Consider the following 24,287-nt stretch of genomic DNA (forward strand, 5'->3'; position numbering starts at 1 on the left):
AACACAGGCATGTGTGCAGCGTGCTCCGCATCACCTCCTTAAACCATAGTACAACCCAGCACAGAGGCCAATTCTTTCTACTGCACCCTCAAGGAATCCAAATCATTATTGGTGCAATTAATAAAGAGAAAATGCGTGCCAATAACCAGAAGGCTGTTTTACAAGAGGAGCTGGTATCTCTGATTCCATTTCCTTGTTGTATGGAACTGCACAGACCGCATGATACCTGAGCAAATAAATCAACTACCATGATAGGAAGGGCTTGTTCATCCAGAGTCTTTGCTGTATTGTGTGCAAAGTGTGCTACTGCCCCCTGAGCTTCCTGCATTTCTCTTTTCTTGAAAAATCAGTGCTTGATCCTTTCCAAAATAACCAGAGAAGAAATGAGGCAGAAAGTATCTCTTCATCATGGTTCCCCCTCAGTCCCGAGACTGATAAAAAAGGATGTAACCAGACTCAGAGTTCTTCGAGATATCTGATGTCAACCCGTAGAATTCTTCAATAGCTTGTGCGTCTATTTTCTGTGAAGCAAAATGTAAACATCAGTACATACACAAGCTCTGGACAATCAGATGGCTTAAATAAAGACGGCTGCCAACATCAATTACTGGTGAGAACAGGGGCAAACGGAATTTACCCTAGATGGCTAGATGAAACAAAAAGGTATAGGCACTTTGGAAAAATGTTAAGCCATACTTCTAAAGCTGAACATGCAGTTAACTTTTATCCACAAATTCTACCTCTAGGTGTAGGTTGAACTATATGAAACACACTAGTTGTAAACCATTTTGGACTCACAAAAATGGCAACTGACAATAGTCCAACCTAATACAAATCTAAGAAAAGTGAGTGTAAATGTCCAAAAAAGACTCGTATTAGAATAATCAAGGCACTTTGTTCACTATAGTCAATAACTGACAAAAAAGTCCAATTTCTCACTTGGTATATTCATATAACAGAAAATTTCCCAGCAATAAAAAAGAACTACTACTACCACTACAGGCAACAATGAGAATAAATCTTACAATATTTTACTAAGTGAAAAGAGCCAGGAACAGGAAAAGTCATACTGTACAAATCCATTAATATTTAAACATAGACAAAATGACTCATAATGATAAAAGTTCAAAGAGTGGGCTCCAGGGGACAAGGGCAGAGATTAATAGAGCTATGGGTATTGACCAAGGCACAGGACCAAGGAGGCCTGCTGAGATGTTGAAAATGTACATCTTGATTTGGCTAGTAGTTATTAGTATGTGTGCCTGTACAAATAAAAATTCAGTAAGCTGTTATTCTGTATTTTACTATATATATATATATATATATATATATGTAATACCACTAAATTTTTTTAAAATAAAAGATTTTTAAAACTAGCTTTGTTACTGAAAGCTTTCCCTTGTTTCTTCTATATATGTAAAGATTGGTTGGCCATGCAAGCTCTAGTTTTTGGACATTAGGGAGTAAAAAGTAGGTATTATCCTATAATCTAAAGATCTAGACATTTGTCTAATATTAATCACCAGTCATATCTGAATGAGAAACAAAAAAGAGCAAAACAGACACATAATACTAAAGAAAATTAAAAATCGTGATACTACTTACTTCTACAATGTCATCATCAAACAATAACCAAAAATCATGACTCTTAACTATTGCAATATAATGGCCTCGATTGGGACCACTAAAAAGGAAAAAAAAAAGAATTAGTTTTGTATCATGCATATTTATATTATTCTTTATGCCCTAACTTTCATAAAGAAAATAGTTTCATAGAGAAACTAGAACAGATCTTTTTTTTTTTTTTTTTTTTTTTTTTTTTTTGCAGGTCTGGGGATGGGAACCCAGGGGCATTCAACCTCCGAGCTACACCCCCTGCCCTATTTTATATTCTTTATTTTGAAACTGGGTCTCACAGAGTTGCAGAGGGCCTCACTAAGTAGATGAGGATGTCCATGAACTGTGATCCTCCTGTCTCAGCCTCCCGAATGCTGGCATTACAAGCATGCGCCACCACACCCGGCTGAACAGATAAATTATATATATATATATGTATGTATGTATGTGTATATATATATATATATATATATATATATATATATATATCCCTTACTCTTTCCCAAAGCACTACTTTGAAATGGCATCAATTTAAAAAATCAATTTTAAAAATCAAAAGAATCAGTACAATTTTTCTAAAATAAAAGGGATAAATGCCTTATTTTTAAAAAATTTTAAAGAAAATTCTAGACAGTCAATGAAAACTATGTTCCAAATATAAGTTTTCTAGTAGTCTGATAATTTTTTGAGTTATTTTGTTATCTATCTCCAGAGAATATATATGCATACCAAATTAGAAAGATGGATAAGTATGAGATTGCACATTAAATTGGCTAATATGAAATAAATACACACACAGATAATATTGGAAAAGTGATCTCTGAAGATTATTTCCAAAGCCTTAATTTTAAGTGCTTCTCATAACCATTAGCTAGAGGAATATATCCAATTAATATGAAAAATTATTTATTTTCCAAAAATGATGCTTAGGGAGCATCATTTTACCCACAATCATCATCACCACCAAAAAGAGAAGAAAAAAAGAAAAAACTAATAGTCTTAATATAACAAGAAGAATTAAGGGCTGGGAGTGGTGGCACAAGCTTCTAACCCCAGTGCTTGGGAGCCTGAGATGGGAGGATTGCGCAGGTTTGAAGCCAGCTTCAGCTACTTAGGTGAGGCTCTCAGCAACTTAGTGAGACTCTGTTTCCAAATCAAGTATAAAATAGGTCTGGGAGTACAGCCTGGAGATAAAAAGCCCCTGGCCTCCATACCCAGTACCACAAAAATAAGAAAAAAATAAGAATGAGGTAATAATTTAATATATAGAAGTTTTAGGAAAAATAAGCCAGGCATGGTGGCGCGCACTTGTAATTCCAACATCCGGGAGGCTAAGACAGGAGGACTGTGGTTCACAGACAGCCTCAGCTGCTACTTAGTAAGGTCCTTTGCAACTCAATGAGATTCTGTTTCAAAATAAAGAATAAAAAATAGGACTGGGGGTGTAAGCTCAGAGGTAGAATGGCCCTGGGTTCCATCCCCAGTACTGCCAAAAAAAAAAAAAAAAAAAAAAAAAAATCCATCTTAAATAATTAAGCTCATCTTGAGAAGGATGAAGAATGTGTAAAAATTCCTGAGCATCCTGACAAGCTCCGCTCTAGTTACCACGATGTCTCTTAAGAACTCCAATTACCTTCCACAGTGAACCACAACAGCAACAAGGTCGTACATTCTGTCAGGATTGGTTGCATCACCTGAAGTGTTGAACAGACGGAGTTCTAAAGGAAAAACTACCCGGTAAGAAAGTTTTGTGTATCGATGAAGTTGATCCATATATTTAAATCTTTTCAGGTGTAGAGCTAGAATCATGGGAAGTTTTTTCACTTTCATCCTATTAAAAATTAAGATGAGAAAAATCTTAAGACATCTACCAATGTTAATTAACAGAATTAACAGTCAACTTTGACAGCTCAAGCAAGCACTGCCCAGTTTGGCACCTTTCTATCAATTATTATGTTAGCTAAGCAACATTCTGAGTATCTTAAGACTGCCTCTAACCCACCATCACCAAACCACACAATTTGGTGCAACACTCGATATAGCTCTGAGGCAGAATGTCACAAATCCTTTGTTATGAAATCTGTTTTCTTTTTTTTTTTTTTTTCCGGTGGTCCTGGGGGTGGAATCCAGAGGCTTTCTACCTCCAGGCTATTCTCCCAGACCTATTTTATATTTTATTGGAAACAGGGTCTCACTAAGTTTCTGAGAGCCTCACTAATTAGCTGAGGCTGGCTTCGAACCTGTGCGATCCTCCTGTCTCAGCCTCCCAAGCGTGGGGATTACAAGCATGCACCACCACGCCCAGCTATGAAATGTTTTCAAACACAGGTCTCTTATAAAAAAGACTAAGAGATATCCTCAAATGCTATTTCTCCCTGAGTCAGCATTGGCATTCCTACTTCTTCTACTACAGTCGATGAAAATCAGCTCAAAAGTTAAACTCTCTGGCACAAATGACTGTTCTCTCCATTCTCCCACTGACAATTTACACATGTCAGGACTACATGGTAGAAAAGTTAGATGCTTATGTTTGTTTTTTCTTTTGCAGAATCTGAGCACTTGGTGGGCAAAAAACATTCCTTTCACTTTTACTTCTCACTGTCTAGCAGCACACCAAGCACATGACAGATACTTGTCAAATGTAGCACTGAATCTGATGTGGGTTCAGTGAAGCAAAATACTTTCCATAATTTCTTTTTTTTTTTTTTGGTGGTACTGGGGGGGGAGCCCTGGAAACCCTTCTACCTCTGGGCTACACTCTCAGATCTATTATATATATATATATATATAATAATATATATAATATATATATTATATATTATATATATTATATATTATATATATATATATTATATATTATATATTATTATATATTATTATATTATTATATTATATATTATATTATATTATATATTATAATATTATATAATATAATATATTATATTATATAATATATATAATATTATATTATATATATATATATATAATATATATAATATTATATTATATATATAATATATAATATATTATAATATAATATATTATAATATATTATATATTATAATATATTATATATTATATTATATATTATATTATTATATTATATATATTATATATTATTATATATTATTATATATATATATTATATATTATATATATATATTATATATATATATTATATATATAATATATATATATATATATTATATATTATATATTATATATATTATATATTATATATATATAATATATATATAAAAAATATATATATATATATATTTTTTTTTTTTTTTAAATTTGGAAACAGGGTCTCTTAAGCCAGTGCGGCTGGCTTTGAATCTGTGTGATCCTCCTGTCTCCGCCTCCCAAGCGCGGGGATTACAAGCATGCGCCACCACGCCCGGTTTTCCATAATTTTTTTAAAAATCAAATTTACTAAGCAAATGTCTCTAATGAAGGCAAAAAACAAATTATAGGATTATATTAAATCTGTATCCTACAAAAATTAAATAGGTGGGAAGCTCATTATTCCTAAGACATATACTATTCAACTGACCCGGCCTTAGAGAATAAAACATTTGGACATTCCTTAAATGTAATCAGACAATATAATGAATGGCCTCTATGGATGCTTAGAAATATCATTTCTTTAGTATACATTAAATATCTCATCTCAAATACAGCACTTGTACAAAAACTCTACTTCTAGAGTTATCTGACATTATAAAAAATCCTAACTATTCAACAACAAACAAATGCTAGAATACAAAATAAGCATCACAGAATATTATACAACTTCATAGGATGACAAGACAATTTCTAAATGGCATAGGAAAACACTTAAAAGTCAAGGCATAAAATTTACATACAATAATCCATCACATCTGTGATTAAACCAATGCAGAGTTGCTAAAGTTTTCTTAAAACTAGGTATCCTCTGAATAATTCCAATGGAGTCAGTACAGAAGAATTTCCTTAGTATAAAATGAGTGTCATTGTAATACAGATAGCAGTCTGTTAAGAACAGGAAGAGGAGAGAGAAGGGACATGGTCTGATAGTTAGGAAAAATACACTTACAAAAATTAAACAAGTGCAGAGCGGGGAAAATCCAAGTGAAGAACAGAGATAAATGCAAATGATTACTCATAAAAAAATCTGATCAGAAAACACATAAAGACTGAATTTTTTGGCAGAGTTCCTCCCAGAGGAAAACTATCAACTACTACAAAGAAACCAAATATATCCACAGGGATAAACAGGAGATTGTCAAAAATATTTATTGAGCTGTATTTTTAAAATGAGGACAGATTAGCATGTACAATTTCCTTCACATTAAATGGTTCTGGAAGAAAAAGAGAAAACAGCTTGGACACAAGGACTGTAAAATTCATTATTTTGCAGCAGAATTTATTTCCTGCTCAAATCCAATTTCACTGACACCCCCAAAGGATTTCCAGAATTCTGGTTTCCTCCCATTCACTCCTGCTTGGAGACAGGTTACAACAGAGCATGCTTCATCACTGTCACTGTTTAATATAGGTTGTCTTAGAGTATTACAGTTTTTTAGGGCTTTGGGTGTAGTTCTGTGATAAAGTACTTGCCCAGCATGCATAAAGACCTGGGTTCAATCCTCAGCACTGAGGGAGAAAAATATAATGAAAACACTTTTTTTCTTTTTTAGTTATTTATACTTAAAAGTTTGAATTAAACATAGTTATTTTCTATTTATATAATTTGTTATCTTACTTTGTGATACTGTGGATTGAATGCAAGGGCGTTCTATCTCCAAGCTACATCTCCAGCCCTATTTTACTTCATTGTTTTATTTTGAAAAAGGGTCTCACTAAATTCCAGAGGGCCTCCACTAAGTTGCTAGTCTTAAACCCAAGATCCTCTTTTCTCAGTCTCCCAAGTACTAGGATTAAAGGTGTGTGCCAGTGCACATGGCTACTGTTAGTTTTATAAAAAAGGCATTTACCTACCACACAATCAAGTATTTAAAATTTGTATCATTTATATAGTTATCCATATTTTTGTTTTGAAATAAGATGTGCTCATTTTGTGCTTTAATAGGTATTTGCTTTTCTTGATAATATGTAATTAAAATTTTAAACTATAAAAAAGTAGAGAATGGTTAAGATATACCATGTAAATCTTAATCCTAAAATGCCGGTTATATTAATATCTGATGAACTAGACTTCAAGACAAGGACTATTACTAAAGTGGGGTATTTCATAAAAATGAACTCATGCAATCCCAGTACTTGGAAGGCTGAAATAGGAAGCTCACAGGTTCAAGGATTGCCTCAGCAATGGAGTGAGATGGTTTCAAAACAAAATATGGGGGGAAAAAAGGACTTTTAGCTCAGAGGTAGAATGCCTGAGTTCAATTTCCAGTGCCATCAAAACAAAACAAAAAAACAGCATATTCCTAATACTAAAGCATCAAAATTTAATAGAATTAAATAGGCAAGCCCATAATCAGAGTTTCTAAAACATAATCATTATAAAACAGCTAAGAATCCTTTGAAAATGGAATGTATTTAACAGGGTGCTCTCATTAATTAAAACCAATAAGGGCAGGGAAGATATAAACCACCTAGTTATGGGTTTAAATGACATTTGTGGAACACTATCCCAAACTGTAGAATACACATTTTTTTCCAAGTACAACTAGGACACATTCACCAAGGTAATGGACAATAGAAGTCTCAATTTCAAAAGACTGAAATCACAAAGTATATCCTTTGGTAAAAGTAAACGATTAAAAAATCCTAGAAAATCTCCTTAAATATGAAAATGAAGCAATATACTTCTAAATAGCCCATGGACAAAAAAAAAAAAAAATCACAAGAAAAATTGGAATCGTTTAATAATGAAAATACAATCTCTTAATTTAGGTCACATTCCCCAAAAGCAAACTAAGACACAAGGTGCACACCTGCGACTTATGCTGGAGTTCTCAGGGGAAGGAAAAGAAGCCAGGGGAGGGTTTCATCATGGGCAAAATCCCAGAGGGTGGCTTCCATTTAGTCCTATGGGGAAATGCTGGCAGATGAAATTCAGCTCAGAGTCCTTGCAATCATAGCCAGGCAGCTTGGCTTTCATACCCTCTTCAGCACCTGATCAGCCAGTCACTGATCCAGAACTCTGAATGCTGAAAGAAATTCCAATGAACTCCTTTCTCTGGCGGCCCAGGAGAGTCCTTCAATAGCCACATATTGAAAGGGAAAACATTCAAAGTACTGGGGGCATGATGAGGAGACACCTTATGAAAGGCATCTATGTGCAAATAATAAATTCTGAAAAAGGCTACATTTTTTTTGAAAAAGCCAAATCTCTTCTATTTTGTGAGTATCCTCAGAGTCTACAATATAAAAGTATGATTATCTATGAGAAAATCTTATTACATAGCAAATTCATTTGATCACATAATACTCACTTTATGGCATGTTAACATTTCCAGAAATCATTCCTGAGTATCTCCAGATTGAATCTTTTTTCTGAACAATATATTATTTTAATAAAACATGAATATATGAGTCGCAGTATTTCAAGTACCCGTTTTTACTTCAGTAAAAAAGTAACAAAAGTTATCATCACAACCATTTATTTCTACAGCAGTACAGCACTGTTAACCACATGGACATTATGACTCAACAGATTATAACTTTTTCATCTTACAAATTACAACTCTATACCCATTACACAATTATTCCTCTTTCCCTCTCCTCCAGCCTTTGGCAACCACTGCTCTATTTTCTAAGCATTCGAATATTTTAGATTCCACATAAGTAAGGATGATCATACAGAAATGTTTGTGTTTTTGTGACTGGCCCTTTTCACTTAGCATAATGTCCTCAGGGTTTATCCAAGCTATAGCATATAATACAGGATTTCCTTTTTTTTTTTTTTTTAAGGCTGAATGCTATTCCACGCTATGTATGTATATACATTTACATATGTATGTATATACATTTTCTTTCTTTTTCTTTATGATACTGGGGATTGAACCCCAAAGCATTCTACCTCCAAGGTACACACCCAGCTCTATTTCATTTTTGTTTTGAAACATGGTTTCACTAGGTTGATCAGTGTCTCACTACTTGCTAAGGCTGTCCTCGAACCTGTGATCCTCCTGTCTCGGCCTCCCAAGTATGTGCCACCATGTCCAGCTACCACGTGGAAATTCTATTTTTTATTTTTTGAGACGCCTTCCATTGACATCCTTGCCAACACTTTCCTGTTTTTACCAGTGGCCATTCATCCTTATTAGTGTGAGGTGACTGGGCATGTGGTTTTGATTTGCATTTTCCTGATGTTTGGTGATGTGTTCATCTTTGCGTATGCTTGTTGGCCATTTGTGTATCTTCTCTGGAAAAATTTCTATTTAAGTCCTATGCCAATTTTTAAGCTGGATTATTATTATTATTATTATTATTATTATTTATTATTATTATTTTTTTGGTGGTACTGGGGTTCCTGGAAACCCTTTTCCAGGCTACACTCCAAGACCTATTGTATATTTTTATTTGGAAACAGGGTCTCTTAAGCCAGTGTGGCTGGCTTTGAACCTGCGTGATCCTCCTGTCTCCACCTGCCAAGTGCGGAGATTACAAACGTGTGCCACCATGCCCGGCAAGCTGGATTATTTTGTTGTTGAGTTACAGGATTTTTTGTTGTTGTGGTGGTGGTTTTGTGGGTTTTTTTGTTTGTTTGCGGTACCGGGGATGGAACCCAGGCTCATTGTACCTCTGAGCTACACTCCCAACTTTATTTTTTAGTCTTTTTATTTTTGAAACAGGGTTTCACTGGGTTGCAGAGGACCTCACTAAGTAGCTGAGGCTGTCCACAAACTACAATCCTCTGGTCTCTGCCTCCCAAATGCTGGGATTATAAGCGTATGCCACCATGCCAGCTAACAGTATTTTTATATATTCTAGATATTAACCACTTATCTAATATATGTTTTACAAATATTTTCTCCCATTCTGTAGGTTGTCTTTCACTCTGTTGCTTTCTTTGCTTTGTGCAAGTTTTTAAGTTGAACAAATAAGATGGTTTATTATGCTGACACCCACTTTCTTTCTGGGAACCTGGAATTTGGTGTTTGCTAGGCAGACAGCATTTAAATGACTGACCCCCAGTAAAAATTGTGGTAACTGAGTCTGTGGAGCACATTCCATGTTGTCTCTAGGCGGGAAGAGTTAAGTATCTTGTGTGACTCCACTGGGAGTGTGACTCTTGGAAGCTTGCCTGGCTTCCCCTTTGCTGACTGGGTTGCATTTTTTTCCCTGAAATAAATCTCGGCTGTGCACATGACTGTGCTGAGTACTATGAATCCTTCTAGGAAACCACTAGCACACGCATGCCCCGACACACACATAAGTCAAATCTGCACACTACTTCACAAGACATAATGAGAAGAGCACAGCATCACTTCTGTTAAGACTGCTACCTAAGCCGGGTGTGGTGGCGCACGCTTGTAATCCCCGCGCTTGGGAGGCTGAGACAGGAGGATCGCACAGGTTCGAAGCCAGCCTCAGCTACTTAGTGAGGCTCTTGGCAACTTAGTGAGACCCTGTTTCCAAATAAAATATAAAAATAGGTCTGGGAATATAGCCCGGAGGTAGAAAGCCTCTGGGTTCCACTCCCAGTACCACAAAAAAAACAAAACAAAAAAAAAAGACTGCTACCTAAGATACAAACCTGAATCTAATCTTGAGGTAATGTGATAAAAGCCCCAAAGAGGGACAGTCTACAGAATAATTAACCTGTGATTGTCATAAGCTATGACCATTAAAGTCAAGACTGAGGAACTGTTTCAAATTTAAAGACTATAGGCATGAGTACTAAATATAATGATTCTGGACTGAACTCTGCTTTTATAAAGAACATGTCATAACATCAAAATCAGACCTGAGGTAACAGTCTCATGTCAGTGTTATTTTCTGAGTTGGATGGATTACCAGTATGTAGGAAAAAATGTCCTTGTTGGTAGAAAACACCTACCAACATGCCCAGAGGTCATGGGATACAATATTAGTAACATGCTTTCAAGTGGTTTTTAAGGGGGAAAAAAGCATTCCTGTTATTATTCATGCAACTTTTCTCTAAGTTTGAGATTGTTTCAAAATAAAAAGCAAAGTAGCAATAATGATGATTATTTCATTCCTTGACACCAAAAATAGTCTTTCTGCCACACTGTAAAGACATACAACACTCTAAGGAGGAACAGCAGAAACTGGGATGGGGTACAGGGCACATTTTTCTCTTACCCCTTCTTACTAAGAAAAATGTCTATAAATAATGAGGAAAGCTTCTAAGCCAAATATTTAATCTATGTTGGTTTGTGATTATTATATAACCACTAATAATTGAAACTCACTGAGAGTACAGAGCTTCTGTAACAAAAGCACTGAGTAGAATATGCTTCAATTAAACTTAATTAGCCTAACTGTTGGTGACAAAATCAAGAATTTTGACTCAACATAAATTTTCACAGATCACTTTCAGCTAGAAAAGCCTATCTCCAAGATCTATGGCCAAAGAATCAGTAAAAACAAAACAAAACAAAACAAAAAACCAAAGGCACCAAATTACCTTTTGTGTGCTTCCTGTTTGCTGCGACACTCTTCACAGTAATACTTGTATTCACTGCACAGAGTCTCTGTGTTGCTAAAGCCCCTGTGAAAAACCCAAAATAAATTTACTTTGTATATACCAAATAATCATAAATTAATTTAAAAGAAAAAAATCATTAAATTTTAAAATAAGTTATTCAAAATATACCTTAAACAGTGAGTAATTGATGTGTTTTGTTCCACGTCAACAGAAAGGTCTAAAAAATCTTCATCTTTGCTGCTTATCTGTAAAAATAGGAAATTATCTTTTATTTCATCAAATATTAGAAAACCATGGTTTCCAGTAGGCAGCACTAAATGCATTAAGTATTATGTTAATAACTCTTTTCCAAAGTTAAAAGAAAACAACTACTTAATTTGGATTATCCAAAGGGACACTGAATAAACAGCCCTTACTACATGTATAGATATAAGACCAAAGTAAACGTTTACCATTTCTCTCTTTCAGACAAAGCAGAATAGGATGAAAATTTTTATTAATGTCCAAATTCTAAGTGTTATTTCAAAGCACAAAACAAATTGTACAATATACATTGATTCTTGAAAAAACATAGGCCAAGACTGAATGAAAATGCTTGACAAAGGATACATGCTGTTTTATCATGTAAGGAAATAATTTAATCTCAAATGTCAAATTACCATATTCATTTATAACCTAACTTTATCTCCAAAATCTAACATAAAGTTTTTATTTATGTGTGAATCACCAAGTTAAATATTTTATTTGAATGACAATGGCATAGAACTTCAGACATTAATTTTATTAGCTGTCTCTTTCAGTGAGTCTATTCCCAGAGTGAGCATGCAACCCAAGATGTGCCTAACTCAGGCTCCCGGTGCCTCTCACCCACAATGACCACACACTTAGCTGATGAGACACTTTCCTGTTTTAATTCTGCACAATGTTACAAACTCAGTATCATGAAGCTGTGATAGACTAGGGGACTATACACACCACATATTGAGAACAATATATTTAAAAAATACAAGTTGGCAGGGTACTGTGCACAGTGTTTTATAGGTAGTCTTTAGGAAAATTTCAAGGTTGATTTTTGACTGCTTAATTTCTATGTCAAGTTAACCTTAAAACCTAAACTCTCATATAAGATACCATGCTACTACACAATATAGGCAGGTAACACAAATTGAGCAATCTGGGTCTCAAAAATCAAGTAAAAGCCGGGCGTAGTGGCGCACACTTGTAATCCCCGCGCTTAGGAGACTGAGACAGGAGGATTGCACAGGTTCGAAGCCAGGCTCAGCTACTTAGTGAGACCCTGTTTCCAAGTAAAATACAAAATAGGTCTGGGAGTATAGCCCGGAGGTAGAAAGCCCCTGGGTTCTACTCCCAGTACCACCACCAAAAAAAAAAAAAAAAAAAAAATCAAGTAAAAAGGGAGAAAGATAATTCAGAGAAAGGAAAGGAAATATGATATATTTAAGAAAAATAATTAGTGCGAGTTAGTAGGAAAGTTGACAGGGTGACAATGGACAGAAGTGAGCTAAAACCAGACCACACTGAGGTTTTACACACAGGCTGAACAGAGATAAGGACAAAATAGCCTGTGTTTCTCGGGATGAGGCTCATTTCTCAAAATGGGCTCTTAGATATTGCCTCTGGTTCTTTATTTTAAATGTTCACTTTAGCCAGGCATGGTGGCACACACTTGTAATTCCAGTACTTGGGAGGTTAAGACAGGAGGATAGAAGGTAAACCAGCCTCAGCTATTTAGTGAGGCCCTCCACAGCTTAGTGAGACTCTGTTTCAAAATAAAGAATTAAAAAAAGGGCTGAGGTATGGCCCAGAGTTAGAATGTTCCTGGGTTCAATCTCCAGTACCACAAAAAGAAAAAAAATCTTCACTTTAAGGACAACATAAAAACTGTATACAAGCTGCTTTAGGTCATCTGGATATACCTGAGTTAATACATTTGTGTTTACCATTGTGTTGTCACCAAGTGGGGCAGTATTTCACTTTTACAAGTGGCTACAGATAAGCCTAGTGGCTGTTGGGCTAATACGCCCTAATGTCATGTTATATCAAGATATAACAGTCTAAAACTCAGAGAAGATATGGAGGCTGGAGATCTGAACTTACGACTCATCAACATATGTGGTAATAAAAATAGATCATGAACTTCCCAATGTATCTTAAGAAGCAACCCACAATGAAACCCTGGGAAACACCCACATTTAAAAACAGAGTAAAATAAAATAAAGAATAAACAGAAAAAGAAATGCCAAGAAATGAGACTGAGAAGGAGTCCTCATAGAACAGAGAAGAACACTAGAAGATAGAGTTACAGAGGCTGGCCCCCACCCCACTCAGACATTAACATATTGACATAAAAATCAATCTTGAAATTTTACTGCATTAGTAAAAGATAAGCACTCACTCCTCCTGAAAGCCCCCACTGTCCAAACACTTCCCACTTCCATCTGCATCAGGTCCACCATTCTCTGACTTGCTGACATCCTATGCTTACCTTTCCATAATACGCTGTGCAAGGACTATTTGCTGGCAGGCCTTCCCTACCCTATGAGCATCTTGAGAATAGAGACTAGATGTCTTAATCTTCTACCACTCTCTACTCATCTTCTACACAGCAGAGTTGGTTGGTACTTAAATATTTGTGCAATAATGAACAAAGAAATGACATATATTCATGACTATTTACTACACTCCATCTTACATTACTTTTTCTTGAAAAGTCCTGGAGTCCATCTCCCATCTTAATTTGATAAAAGACATGGAACTATGATCACTTACTGAATTTGCATTATGATTTATATTCTGAGAAAGCATTCTCAATTTGCATTTAACTCTTGGGAAACTATTATAAATACATATTACAAATACATAGAAAGAGTTAGTAAAGAATGAGTCGAAAGACTGTACCTATTCCTTAGAAGAAACATTAATAATATTTCACTGCTTTGAAAAAGGATGGACTATAATACTTTTTCCTTCAAAATGGCTGCATTTCTACCCCTAAGCTACAAAACAGGCATCAAAGGCATGGCACAGCATCCCTCCACGTGGAGTCCAATGTCTACCTGGCTGGCCTCACCTTGTAGCCAATTCTCATCATGCGAAACAAATTCAACAATTTTGTTTCATTGAACAAAGTTGAATTAATTTTATTCTAACATCTTACACAAATCAAATTATATCCTAATAAACACTAAGAAAATGCCAAATTCCCTGATTACATCTACTATTCCAATGAAAATACTGCTCTAATAACTGAACAATATATTTTTAAAGTTTGAAATTTAGTTATAATAACATTTCTCCCTGAAAGATCTATCTAAAAGCCCCTCTTAAGAAATTATAATCCAATCAATTGAATAAAGTATTCAACCCAATTCCTGAAATAAAAACTGCCCAGATGAGGATTAGTACAATTAATTGATGTCTGGGGCAAAGATAAAAAAGCTCAGATCAAAGATACCTCCAAACATCTTCATGGCTTATTCCTGCTCTCTCTCTCTCTCTCTTTTTTTTTTTTTTACTATTTTATTTTTTGGTTCTAGGGGCTAAAATCAGGGGCATTCTACCTCTGAGTAACATTCCTAGCCTTTTTAATCCTGAAAAAGGATCCCAAGAAGTTGCTGAGGCTGGCCTCAAAACTGCAATCTTCCTGTCTCAGCCTTACAAGTACTGGGATTAGAGAGGTGTGCATGCCACAGTACCCAATCGGGCTACTGATGATGTATGTATCCAAGCATACTTCAATTGACCTGAATGAGGTTCACCCTTAGAAATGATTAGGGAAAGGGGACTTTATCTATTTACTAGTACTATGTCCTTCAATAATTAAGATTATACTTTGACAGCAATCACTAATTGGATAATAGACATGTTACAACCTGTCACCCAACAGTGAGAAGCTGAACAACAGGGAAAAAATGCTATCTATGAGTGCTGAATTATCCAAGCTGATCAATTTTTAAGCTTCATTTTTCTTTTTAAATTTTAATTTTTTGGGAGGGTACTGGGGATTGAATCCAGATCTATACTCCCAGGCTTTAAATAAAAATTAAAAATTAAAAAAGCATCTCCTTGCTAAAATGCAGAGGAGGGCCTCAAACCTGCAATTCTCCTGTCTGAGTTCCTCAAGTATTTGGATTACAGTTGTAGACCCCAAAACCCAGCTTAAGCTTCATCTTCCAAAGTGTCTTGCAAAAGCCTATTTCCTCTTCCATGAGAGTAAAAAGTATATTTCAAGTTTTTTTTTTTTTTTTGGTGTGTGTGTGTGTGTGTGTGTGTGTGTGTGTGTGTGTGTGTGTGGTATTGGGGTGGAACCCAGAAGCTTTTTACCTCTGGGCTATACTCCCAGACCTATTTTATATTTTATTTGGACACAAGGTCTCACTAAGTTGCTGAGAGCCTCACTAAGTAGCTGAGGCTGGCTTCGAACCTGTGCGATCCTCCTGTCTCAGCCTCCCAAGCGCAGGGATTACAAGTGTGCGCCACCATGCCTGGCTATAGTTCAGTTTTTACTCCAACAACAGATGCTACACATAACTGAACAAAAAGAAAAAATAAATAATATATAATCATGATGTCTTGGGTTACCAAATAGTCACATATAGAATGTTAAGATTATGAAATTAAGGCCGGGAGTGGCGGCGCATGCTTGTTATCCCAGCATTCAGGAGGCTGAGATCGGAGGATCACTGTTCGCGGACAGCCTCAGCTACTTAGTGAGGCCCTCTGCAACTCAGTGAGACCCGGTTTCAAAATAAAGAATAAAAAATAGGGCAGGGGGTGTAGCTTGGAGGTTGAATTCCCTGAGTTCTATCCCCAGACCCACAAAAAGAAGATGGCTACCATGGTGATATGGTAGCCATCTTCTTGCCATACACAATATGTTGCTCATGCATTTGTGGTAATGTTGATGCCCACAAACCCACTGTGCTGCCAGCTGCATAAATGTACAGCACAATTATGTACCGAACAGAGTGCTTGATATTAACAATTATGTTGCTGTTTGATGCATTTACTACACTCCACCTTTCATCACTTTTCAGAGTACATTTCTTCTACAGGAAAAGTTGACTGCAAGGAATGTGCGGCCTCAGGCATCTCATGTTCACCAGGTCCCTGGAGGACATCACGTGACTGGCCTTGACCATCTACACTCTAGATGTTCTATAATGACAAAATCACCTAACAGCACTTTTCTCAGAATATATCCCTAACAGTAAAAGAAGTATGACTATACCTCCCTGACATATTAAATTTCCAGTGACACAGAATTTCGACCACATGGTTCTATGGCCTCATCAACTGAAAGAAAACCAAATGCTTCCAATTGTGGACTCGAGTATTCACTGTCAATAGCAGCATTACATAAAAATCCAGAAAGATCCCTTACAACTGAAAAACACATCTTTAACATCCATATTTGAGGATTTTATCTTTCATGCCCCATACTCTCATTCTCAAAAAACAACTTTAAACATTATAAAATTTTTATAATATACTTACAGTTTCACAAGTAAGACATCTGGTTTCATTAGTTAATGTTCCCTGAAAAATCTCATGAACCCACGTTGGGTCTGGTGTGCTGTTGTTATTTTCACTGTCAATGTTACCATTAGGTAAGCGACCATTTTGTTTTTCCTGCTTTCTCTCTTCTTGTAAAATATCAGCAATTGTATTTAGTAGGTAATTTAAAAACTCATGAGCATCTTGTTGCATGTAGTTGTCAAAAAGCTCTAAAAATAAAAGTAGAATAAGAATTACTTCAGAATAACTTCATAACCAATTTAAAACAAAGACCTAGACTTGTTCTTTTATCAGAACTAAAAGAACAATATTTAGTATTATATGTTATGTACAAGAAATGGAAAACTTTAATATCTAAAAGTTGTAACTGGCTAGGTATGGTGGCACATGCCTATAATCTCATGGAGGAACAAAGGAGGATCACAGGTTCAAAGCCAGCCTCAGCAACTTAGGAAGGCTCTTAGCAACTCAGTGAGAACTTGCTTCCAAATAAAAAATAAATAGGGCTACATACACCTGTGATCCCAGTACTTGGGAGGCTGAGATAGGAAGATCAGGTTCAAGGACAGCGTCAGTAATGAAATGAGACTCTGCAACTTAGTGAGAACCTGTCTCAAAAAGTTAAATAGGGCTGGGGATGTAGCTCCTAGGTTCAACTCCCAGTAACACCCCCCTGCAAAAAAAAGAACTAGAGGAGTAGCTTATAAGCAAAATGCCCTGGGTTCAATCCCCAGCATCACACATAAAATAAATAGATAAATAAATAATAAAAATGACTTAGAGGAAATAAAGTTAAGATAAATGAAACTCTAACTAGACATGGAGGTGCAATGTCTGTAAAGCCAGTACATGGGAGGATTGCAGGTTTGAGGCCAGCCTCTCCAACTTATTAAGACACTGTTACAAAAATAAGAACATTTCTTTTTAAAGGCTGGGGTAGTATAGCTCAAAGAAAAAATGTCCCTAAGGTTCAATCCCTAGTAACCCAACCCCCCCCCAAAAAAAAGATGAATGAAAGTCTAAAAATAAAATACTGATTCATGAGAAAAGGAGGATACCTATCCTCACACACTTGGCACACTGACACCAGACAGATAAGAAGCCTCTGCTCTTTATAAGCTCATCTAAAATATTCCCACACGGCAAGCTTTAAAACGGAAGCTGGATAACCTCTTGCCAAGCAGACGCCAACTGCTTAAGAACCACAATTTATTAAAAGTAAATTCCAGGGCCACATAACCCAGAGTCTGATTTAATAGGTGACTGGTGAGGCTGAGAACTTAGAGCTTCTCTGAAACCTCCTCTATGTGATTCTGCCATGCAGTCAGGCTCTGATGCAGTATCAGGAATCATCCACTTAAGCTGTCCAAAGTTTCCTCCAACTGCGAGACTTTATAACTCCATGAATATTCTCTGCAGTTACACCAATGAAGAGATAAAATGAAAATACTAGCAGGGCTAGTATCAAGTGCTGGGCTTGGCATGACACAACCCTAACATAGAACAATAAGGACTTTGGAGGCAGTATCTCCTTTGATCCTCTTAATGACTGTATATTATGTTTAATTTTATTTTACAGTAAGAAATTGTTATCACAAAGGGTGAAGACATACTGCCAGGAAAGGCAGAGCCCAAGATTCGAACCAGGCAGCCTGATTTTACCAAGCAACATTAGAAGTAATGCCTTGTGTGAGCTACTAACTTAACTAAACAAGAACACATATGCATTATAAAATAAACTGCATTGAGAAAAGAAAACTAGAAAATTTTTAGATAGTTAATATACATTTAATAAATTCCAGAAAGACTACAATTGACATTTTTAAATAAATGCTTACAAATTTAGAAGAAAATTTAAGGAATGACTAAAACAAAAATAATTAAAAACTATATTTTAAAAGAGCTACAGATATGACTGAATAAAATAGAGTTCTATGTATTAGACATTTAAAAAGTTACACCGAATACATTGGTACATGCCTCTAATTCCCGTACTTGGGACGCTGTGACAGGAGGACCTTAGGTTCGAGGCCAGCCAGCTTTGTCAACTTAGTGAGACCCTCAGGAACTTCGTGAGACTCTGCTTCAAAATTAAAAAGGGCTGAAGCTGTAACGTGGAAGTAAAATGCACCTGGGTTCAATCCCCAGTATCAAAAATGAATAAATAATAAAACCTGGAAATTATTAGCATCTTTAATAAAAAAACTTCTCATACAGAAGAAAACCAAGATGGAAAAAAAAATCAAGTGGACAAAGAACTTGATATCAATTTACAAAAGATAAAAGTAAAAGGCTAAGAAACATGAAAAAATATTCAACTCTATCCTAATAAAAAAGGTTTTGAGCCGGGTATGGCGGTGTACACTTGTAATCCCAGCATTTGGGAGGCTGAAACAGAAGGATCACAGATTCATAGCCAGCCTCAACTACTTCTCCAACTCTGTGAGACTCTGTTTCAAAATAAAGAACAGAATGACCCTGGGTTCAATCCCTGCAAAAAAATAAAAATAAATAAATAAATAAAAATAAAAAAATAAAAGAGAAAAGGGATACAAATGCCCAAGTAACAGATAGCAAGTAAGCTGAAGACAAACATTTAAACAATGTCAAAGCATCACTTCCCCCATCACTTTGACAAATAAAAATGACCTGGTGCGCCAGGCGTGGTGGCTCACGCTTGTAATCCTCACGCTTGGGAGGCGGAGACAGGAGGATAGTGCTTGTTCTTAGTCAGCCTCACTGGCTTAAGAGATCCTGTTTCCAAATAAATAAAAAATATAAAATAGGTCTGGGAGTGTAGCCCGGAGGTAGAAGAGCTTCCAGGAACCCCAGTACCACCAAAAAAAAAAAAAAAAAAAACCGACCTGATACCCAGTGCTGGCTTGAGTACAGAGAAAAGGGCACTCTAACCACTGCTCTGCTCTGGAGCTGTTGCACTGGCCTGGCACATTGGAGGGGCAATTTCAGTAATGCCTTTACGAGTACAACTTAGGCCGGGCGTGGTGGCGCACGCTTGTAATCCCAGCATTTGGGAGGTTGAGGCTGGAGGATCGCACAGGTTCGAAGCCAGCCTCAGCTACTTAGTGAGGCTCTCAGCAACTTAGTGAGACCCTGTTTCCAAATAAAGTATAAAATAGGTCTGGGAGTATAGTCCGGAGGTAGAAAGCCAGAGGGTTCCACCCCCAGTACCACCAAAAAAAAAAAAAAAAAAAGAGTACAACTTAGTTGTCCTAGTAACAATACAACGTAAATATCTGTACACATACTAAAACAAGCCTGAATATGGCTATTCACCTCTTCAATATTTTTCAACAGAAGGTTTAAGTTATGGCATAATGTTGTTATGAAATGCTGGAAAAACAATTACAGAGAAAGTAGCTCACACAAATGGCAACATTTCTTTTTTTCTTTTTCTTTTTTTTATTGGTGGTACTGGGGAGTGGAACCCAGATGCTTTATACTCTGGGCTATACTCCCAGACCTATTTTATATTTTATTTTGAAACAGGGTCTCACTAAGTTGCTGAGAGCCTCACTAAGTAGCTGATCCAACTGTCTGAGCCTCCCAAGTGCAGGAATTACAAGCGTGCGCCACCACGCCCAGCAAATGACAACATTTCTAAGATAGTAAGTTGAGCAATGGATCACAGTTATGAAAATCAACTAAAGACTTCACAAAATCTAATCATGGCTTTCTATGTGGACATGTATGTTTAAATGTTTAGAAAAGGGTTTGGTAGGATTGTTTCTAAGGAGTGGCAGACTGAGGAGCTGGAGGAAGGGCAGAGCATCCAGAGGAACATCTGTGTTTCTACAGATATTTACCACAGAAATGTACACATGACTTGTAATTTAACAATAAAGTAAAGGCTTATATACAAAATGCCCACTTCCATGCTCCCCATCACTGCCTTCTGCCCATGTCTCACATCCAGCTACTTCCCAAGCTCTTTCACTTTGTTAAAAACATTTTATCTCCATCTATCTACTCTGCTCCATTTATGTTCTATTCTATCCAGTTCAGCTCCCCTTCCTCAGCCCACTCACAAAAGTTCCTTTCCTTCTATTTCACACAGAAATGAGAGAAGTCAAGATTCGCAGACCCTGAGTCTAAGAGTTTTCCCTGACATCTCCTACACTGTATGGTAAAATACAAATAAAATCTTTCATGTTCATTATTCATTTTCACATACCCAAATCTAAATCAAATACATTATAATGCAACAAAGACACACTTTATTCCTCTGCTACAGGTTAGCCCGAGAGACTCCATTAGCCTTAAACAAATTCCTTATGTTATGCTTAAGAACAATAAAAGCCATGAATTCTAAGAATTACTGTATTGGCCTATGTGGACCTAACATTGAATTGATTTCGAATCTGATATACTATGTGCTTACTTTTGCCCATGAGGGTAAGTTCAAAACTCTGTGCTACCATGTACCACTCCCTGATGAAGCAGAAGTCACTGCTGCTGTCCCCAGCACTGTGAGGCAGCCTTGCAACTCTGCAAATCCTCTCAGTGGTCTACATGTAGGACCCTCGAATGGTTCTACCACAGAATTCAGAGATCCAGCAGTCCTTCATTTCTGAAAATAATAAATCTTTCAACCCCTAATTCCAATCTCCTACCCTCTATGTTTGTATTTATTGTACATTATTGTCTTCCTCATCTTTGGGGGTCTATTTATTCTCAACCCTTTCTGCTGCTGCTTTTAGAAAATGCACTGAGTTATAAACACATTTCCCATCTCAAACCTTTAGCATTTCCTAGCTCCCTGCTGCCATTTGTAAATCATACTTTCACATCAAAACTTGTCATCAATCAAAAAAGCACACACATCTAGCCATACTGGGACCCTTGACCTTTATCTCTCTGAGGCCATCTGCTATACTACACACACACAGGCAGTCTACAAGATGGACACTAAACTTCACACCTCAGTGTCTAAGCAGCATTCTAAAGTACACCTGATCCCCTTAACATTCAAGTGCCTCACTCACTCACTCACTCCACAATTGATTGGGGGAGGAAAGAAGAGTAGAAATGAACTGGGAAAGTCACAGGAAACTAGAGAAGAATAATAGGGGAGGACAAGTAAAAAGGTTTTATAAACACTTGCTGGGGCCTAGTTAAAGTTGGAGATGATTAATTCTGTATAGTAGATAGTGACATGCTAGCTCAACCCCACAATATAAAAGTCTCATTTTCTGGGCCGGGCGTGGTGGTAATCCCTGTGCTTGGGAGGCAGAGACAGGCGGATCGTGCAGGTTCAAAGCCAGCCATGCGTGCTGTATTAGGAGACTCTGTTTCCAAATAAAAATGTAAAATAGGTCTGGAAATGTAGCCCAGAGGTAGAAGGGCTTCCAGGAACCCCAGTACCACCAAAAAAAAAAAAAAAAAGGTCTCATTTTCCATGTTAAAAATTTTTAGGATATTATGTTTTTCAAAATAATTGCTTTGTTTCGTAAAGCAAAAATATACAAGTGTTTTTTACTGTGGCTTTTTTTTGGTGTGTGTGTGTGTGTGTGTGTGTGTGTGTGTGTGTGTTACTGGGGACTAAACCCAGGGGCATTCTACCTTCGAGTTATATCCCCCAGGCCTTTTTATTTTGAAACAGGGTCTCACTAAAGAAAGCCTTGCTAAGTTGCTGAGGCTATCCTCATCAAAGCTAGTGTATACCTCCACTCATGGCTTGTGGTTTTTCTTTTGTTTTTCTAGTGTTCCTTTACAACAGCACAATGACTTCACATCTACAGAAATACCTCAACTAATTTGAATCTCTGCAAAAGGAGATGCAAAGAAAACCAGAAAATCCTTCTTTTAAACTTCTGTTGAAATATTTCTTAAGTAATTTAACAGTTCATTTTCTGTACACTTAGTATATTCAACATGCTGGAATCTTGCAGTGTCTGAAAGTAGAGTTAACAGTTTTAAAAACATCAACCAGGACTACATAAGTATCAAAACAACATTAATGGGAACACTTCAGAACAAACCCTGTCAACTGTATTGCATTTCATTTTTTAAAATTTATTTTATTGAAAGTAAATGTTATACATTTAATCTGTATTTGGTGCCCTCCCCCCCCCCCACTTTCCTTCCCCCTCCCGATACTTAATACCCAGGCTAACCTTGCTATATTCATACTTTTACACCTATTTGGAAATAGCCGCTCATCAATCAACTTCAGCCTCCTTCCTCTCTTAGTTTTCCATTCAAATTTTGCTGAGATTTCCCTTCCATTATTTGGATTCCTTCTGGTATCCCCAATGCTCACTCGTTTGGGCATATTAGAGGAAAAATATGTCCCTTCTCTTTCTGTGTTTGGCTGATCTCACTTAACATAATGCTTTCCAGCCCTCTCCATCTTCTTATTGCATTTCATTTTTAAGAACAAATTTTCTTATGGTATGCATTTCTAGTCTGGTGTAACAGGAAACATGGACCTTAAAAGTGCTTTGGGGAATTAAATTCATTCATTCATTTATTAAATAAGCATTTAGCAAGCACTTATTATGTACCACAAACTAGATTTTGTACTGGGAATAATAATGGTGGGCAAAAACAATTGGATTCCTTTTGTCATGGAACTGACAGTCTAGTGGAAGAGACAATATCATTATTAAATAAATGTGTTATTATTATCTATTATAGTCCTGATACATTTATAACATTAGTGAAAAGCCGGGAGTGGTGGCGTGCGCTTGAGAGGCTGAGACAGGAGGATCGCACAGGTTCAAAGCCAGCCTCAGCTACAGAGTGAGGCTCTCAGCAACTTAGTGAGAACCTGTTTCCAAATAAAGTATAAAATAGGTCTGGGAGTATAGCCTGGAGGTAGAAAAGCCCCTGGGTTCTACCCCCAGTACCATACATACATACATACATAAAACATTAGTGAAAAGAATGAAAATTAAGTCATTACTTAAAAATAGGTTTGTTGCCAGGCATGGTGGTGCAAGCCTATAATCCCAATACTTGGGAGGCTGAGACAGGAGGATCACAAATTCAAGACCAGCCTCAGCTATTTTGTGAGGCCCTCTGCAACTTAGTGAGACCTGTTTCAAAATAAAGGATAAAAAATAGGGCTGGGGGTATAGCTCAGAGGTAGAATGCCCCTGGGTGAATCTCCAGTACTGCAAAACAAACAAACAAACAACAAAAAAGGTTGTATTTTCTTCATAATTCCAAAATAGGCATAGCTTTCGTTACACAAAATACCTTTTATGCTCTTTGGGAGAAAAAGAACTGACTTAAATAAATATGAGAAGTTATTTATTCAAATCTATTTAACAAGTGTTGTGAATTACTAGTATTTCCTCATTTAAGGAAGACCTAGATTTAAATAAACAAATGTGCGTGCATGCTCACACACACACATAACTCTCCACAGCACTTGAAACATTGCTAGATAGGTGTGGTTTCCTAAGAACTAGGACCCCTTTTATCTCATTCACTGCTGTATCCCTATCATTTAACAACAGTACTTGTTAAATGTGCTTGACAT

At 36.4% G+C, this 24,287-nt stretch overlaps 1 protein-coding gene across 2 annotated transcripts in view; it reads right to left on the reverse strand.

Annotated features, from left to right (window-relative positions):
• Positions 1 to 419: 419 nt before the first annotated feature.
• USP12 (ubiquitin specific peptidase 12) overlaps positions 420 to 24,287 on the reverse strand; it is a gene marked incomplete at both ends in the record, with an annotated part of 91,977 nt that continues 68,109 nt past the window's right edge. For both annotated transcript variants that reach the window (XM_080689091.1, XM_080689092.1), the window contains 6 exons: positions 420 to 521; positions 1,606 to 1,684; positions 3,251 to 3,448; positions 11,222 to 11,305; positions 11,411 to 11,487; positions 16,760 to 16,989. In XM_080689091.1, coding sequence (XP_080545217.1) covers positions 420 to 521; positions 1,606 to 1,684; positions 3,251 to 3,448; positions 11,222 to 11,305; positions 11,411 to 11,487; positions 16,760 to 16,989 — 770 coding nt within the window. The remainder of the gene's footprint in view (positions 522 to 1,605; positions 1,685 to 3,250; positions 3,449 to 11,221; positions 11,306 to 11,410; positions 11,488 to 16,759; positions 16,990 to 24,287) is intronic.

Source organism: Muscardinus avellanarius, assembly GCF_963383645.1.
Source record: "Muscardinus avellanarius genome assembly, chromosome: 2".
In the NCBI taxonomy this organism is placed as follows: Eukaryota; Metazoa; Chordata; class Mammalia; order Rodentia; family Gliridae; genus Muscardinus; species Muscardinus avellanarius.